The 4210-nt window shown below is 66.0% G+C and overlaps 1 protein-coding gene across 1 annotated transcript in view; it reads right to left on the bottom strand.

The window, feature by feature from the left end:
• The window catches only part of NEURL4 (neuralized E3 ubiquitin protein ligase 4), a gene marked incomplete at both ends in the record, with an annotated part of 20875 nt that overhangs the window by 13988 nt on the left and 2677 nt on the right, over nucleotides 1–4210 (bottom strand). Inside the window, 7 exons of the mRNA XM_026060171.1 lie at nucleotides 293–596; nucleotides 698–783; nucleotides 1716–1897; nucleotides 2591–2861; nucleotides 3320–3392; nucleotides 3761–3849; nucleotides 4093–4204. Of these exons, the coding sequence (XP_025915956.1) occupies nucleotides 293–596; nucleotides 698–783; nucleotides 1716–1897; nucleotides 2591–2861; nucleotides 3320–3392; nucleotides 3761–3849; nucleotides 4093–4204 (1117 nt within the window). The remainder of the gene's footprint in view (nucleotides 1–292; nucleotides 597–697; nucleotides 784–1715; nucleotides 1898–2590; nucleotides 2862–3319; nucleotides 3393–3760; nucleotides 3850–4092; nucleotides 4205–4210) is intronic.

Here is a 4210-nt window from a genome sequence, read left to right as displayed (position 1 = left end):
CTGCACCTTGGTGACTCCAAGACACCCAGACCTGCACTCTGGTGTCCCCAAGACCCTTATTTTCCCCCCAAACCTGCGCCTCAGTGTCCTCAAGATCCCCATTTCCCCCCCAAACCTGCACCTTGGTGTCTTCAGGACCCCTGGGTCCCCCCAAACCTGCACCTTGGCGTCTCCAGGACCCCCATTCTCCCCAAAATCTGCACCCCAGTGGCCGCAGGACTCCTGTGACCCCCCAGACCTGCACCCCGGTGTCTCCAAGACCCCCAGACCTGCACTCTGGTGTCCCCAAGACCCTCATTTCCCCCCCAAACCTGCGCCTCTGTGTCCTCAAGATCCCCGTTTCCCCCCCAAACCTGCCTCCTGGTGGCCCGAAGATCCCCATACCCCCCCCCAAACCAGCCCCCCAGCGTCCCCAGGGCCGGGGTCCCCTCACCGCCGTCGTCGACGATGGTGGCCTGGGCGGCCTGGCCATAGAGGTCGACGACGGCGTAGACGTTGGGGGGCACGTTCCAGGCCGCGGGGCCCTGCGCCACCCCGTTGACGAAGAAGTGCAGGGTGCCGTCGTCCTTGCGCACCACCCCCACCGTGTCACCCGCCTGCGGGTACAGCCAGCACGTCACCGCCGCCGCACGGGGTGGCGGGAGCTGTGAAACACCCCCCCCCCCCCSCCTCGCCCCAGCCCGAAGCGAGGACCCACCTTGAGGCGGTCGAGGTTGTGGCCGTACTCGTCGAGGACCGTGGTACCGTTGTGCATCACCCCGTTGCCCGTCATCATCCAGGTCCCTGCGGGGATGGGGACAGGGATGGGGTGGGAACGGGCACCCACGGAGGGGACAGTGTGATCCCCACCCCGGGGTGGGGGACAGGGACCATGGGGGATCCCCAAAAGCGGCTGGAGGCAGCTGGGGACAACTCCAGAAGCTTAGGGGAGATGCTGTGGGGTGGCTGAGGACATCCTGGGGACACCCAAGAAGGCCTGGGGACCACCCTTGGGGACCCATGGGGAGTGTTTGGGAYCCACACGGGTGTTGGGAGCCCCATGGGGTGCTCTGGGGACACCCCCGGGAGCTCCCGGGACCCCATGGGGAGCATAAGGGACCCCTCAGGGACGGTGGGGACACCATGGGGCACGTCAGGGACCTCCCGAGGATGGCRGGGACCCTATAGGGAGGCCTGGAGATGCCCAGGAGATGGTGGGGAACCCATGAGAAGCTCTGGGGACATCCCTAGGACCTCTAAGGACCCATGAGGAGCCTTGGGGACCGCTAAGGGAAGGCAGGAACCCCACAAGGAGCCCCAGGGACACCCCCAGGAGCCTGGGGACCCCTTAGGGAAGGCAGGAACCCCACAAGGAGCCCCAGGGACACCCCCAGGAGCCTGGGGACCCCTTAGGGAAGGCAGGAACCCCACGAGGAGCCCCAGGGACACTCCCAGGAGCCCGGAAGACCCCCTGGGGATGGCAGGGACCCCACAGGGACCCACAGGACCCCCTGGGGACCTCCCAGGGATGGCAGGGATCCCACCAGGAGCTTTGGGGACACCCCCAGGAGCCCTGAGGACCCCCTGGAGATGGCAGGAACCCTAGAAAGAGTCTGAGGGACCCCCCAGGAATGGCAAGGACCCCACAAGGAGCCTTGGGGACACCCCAGGGATGGCAGGGACCCTAGAAGAGGCCCTGGGGACCCCCACACACACACAGGAGCTGCAGRGCCCACCTGAGCGGAGGTTGGTCATGGTGGAGGGCAGCTGGAGGTACGCGGGGTTGTGGGTGGTGACGCCGATCTCGATGGAGCCGGCCCACTTGTCGACCATCTTGTCGATGCGCACCTGGAAGAGCTCGTTGTCCCGCAGCGCCCGGCTGCTGAGCACCACACCGTGGTTGAAGTCGTCCGTGGCGCTGGGGGGACACGGAGACACCCGGGGTCAGCGGGGGACGGGGACACGGGGTCAGAGGAGGCATAGAAAGGACAAGGACAGAGAAGGACATCAACCCATGGCGATCAAGGACACAAAGGGAGGATAAAGACATGGGGTGAGCAGAGATATGGGGTCAGCGGGGACATGGAGACACAGGGGATGGCCATGGGGCTGTCCCTGTGTCCCCATCCACCCCCGTGTCCCTGTCCCCAGGATGTCCCATGCCACCGTGTATGGCGGCCACAGCACTGTCCCCGTGTCTCATGTCCTTGTCTGCCTTGCATGTCCCTAATTGTGGCCACAGAACTGTCCCCATATCCCTGTCCCACCTGTGTGTCCCTAATGGTGGCCGCAGGATTGTCCCCACATCCTGTCTGCCCTGTGTGTCCCCACGTCCACAGGACTGTCCCCATGTCCCCAGTGGCCCTGTCTGCCCGGCATTTCCCTAACTGTGGCCACAGGGCGGTCCCCATGTCCCTGTCCCACCTGGGCGTCCCTGATGGCGGCTGCAAGACCCTCCCCATGTCCACCATGAGACACACAGGTGGGACAGGGCCACAGGACTGTCCCCATGTCCCTGTCCCCCTCAGCCTGTCCCTGACTAGGGCCACAGGGCCATCCCCTCATCCCCACACCTCCCTCCTTGTCCCCGTGTCCCCGCGGCGTGGCTCACTGCGGCCGCAGGGCCGTGCGCCCCTCGTTGACGATGGCGGCCTTCTGCCCGCAGTTGGGGTGGAAGAGGAGGCGGTCGGGGTCGGGCTCGGGGGCACCGGGGGGCTCGGGGGGACGCCGGCCGCCCTCGGGGGACAGCGCCCGCAGGATGGCGTTGTTGCGCCGCAGCCGGTCGCTGTGGTTGTGGTTGTGCACGATGGTCACCTTCACCGCCATGCCGTAGAGGTCCACCACGCCGTACACCACCAGCGGCGTCAGCGTCGTGGCCACCCCTGGGGACGGGGACGTCACCGAGGGCTGCGTCGGGGGGCCCCACCGTGGCCCCTCCCTGCCCCGGGGTGCTGGCACCCTGCTACAGGGACGTCACCAAGGGCTGTGTCGGGGTCCCCTGTGTCCGCCGCCCGCCCCAGGGTGCCGGTATGGGGGACACCACGCTATGGGGATGCCACTGAGGGCCATGTCTGGGTCACCCTTGTCCCCTCCCTGCTCCAGGGTGCCAGGACAGTGGACACCCTGCTATGGGCACGTCACCGAGAACCACTTTGGGGTCTCCTGTGTCTCCTCCTTGATATAAACTCCATATATGACAAACAATATAGGGACRGGGACATCACCAAGGGCCATGTTGGGGTCCCCCGTGTCCCCTGCCTGCCCCAGGGTGCTGGCACGGGGGACACCCCGGGGGCAAGGACGTCACCAGCAGCCCCTGAGCGTCCCCGCGTCCCCTCACCTTGGTCGATGCCGTTGATGTAGAAGTGCAGCGCGTTGTTGGGTTTCCTCGTCAGACCGATGTGGTCCCCTTCCTAGCAGGGGGGGGGACACGGGTGACCGGGGACACCCATACCCCCTCCACAGTGGGGTCCCAGGGGTGTCCGAGAGCACCCAAACACCCACATGGGTGCCCCAAAGAGGTGGGGGGTCCTGGCATCTCCAAGACACCCCCAAAAACTTGTATAAGATTCTAGATAGCGGAGTTTAGGAGATCTTGAGAAGATTCAAGGTTCTTTGTACCTACAAGGAACCCTACACCCATCCACGTGGATCCTAAAGAGATTGGGGAGCCCAAGGTGGGAGGATTTGGGGGTCCCAGGAGCCTGCAGCACCCATAGGAGGTCTGGAGAAGGATATCTAGGACCCCCCTCCGCTGAAAAAGGGGGTGCCAGGGGGTCACCTGCAGCTCGTCGAGGCTGAACTCGCAGTACTCGCGCCGCGTGCCCTTGCCRTTGGTGAGGATCCCGCAGCCGCTCATCATGATGGTGCCTGGAAAAAGGGGGGGGGGGACGGTGAGAAAAGGGACCCAGGCATCCGGGAAGCCCCCACCCCCACCCTCTTGGGGCTGGAGGGGCACCCAGGGACCCCCGACTCCTCCCGGAGCTGAGAGGATCACGCAGCAATCCCCAACCTGGCCATGGGTGCCCGTCCCCCTCGCTGGCAGGGGGGGTGTACAGCTCTACCCCCGCCCTCCCCCACCCCCAACCAGGGGCCCAGGCGTCCGGGGCCCACCGGAGCGCAGGTTGGTCATGGTGGCGGGGTACTCGAGGCTGTTGGGGTTGTGCGCCGTCACCCCGATCTCGATGGAGCCCGACCACTTGTCCACCAGCTTGTCGATGCGGATCTGGGG

This window comes from Apteryx rowi, unplaced genomic scaffold, assembly GCF_003343035.1.
Source record: "Apteryx rowi isolate R43461 unplaced genomic scaffold, aptRow1 scaffold_1655, whole genome shotgun sequence".
Taxonomy (NCBI): domain Eukaryota; kingdom Metazoa; phylum Chordata; class Aves; order Apterygiformes; family Apterygidae; genus Apteryx; species Apteryx rowi.
The sequence above is the reverse complement of the archived record's forward strand: the minus strand, read 5'-3'. Positions and strand labels throughout refer to the sequence as shown.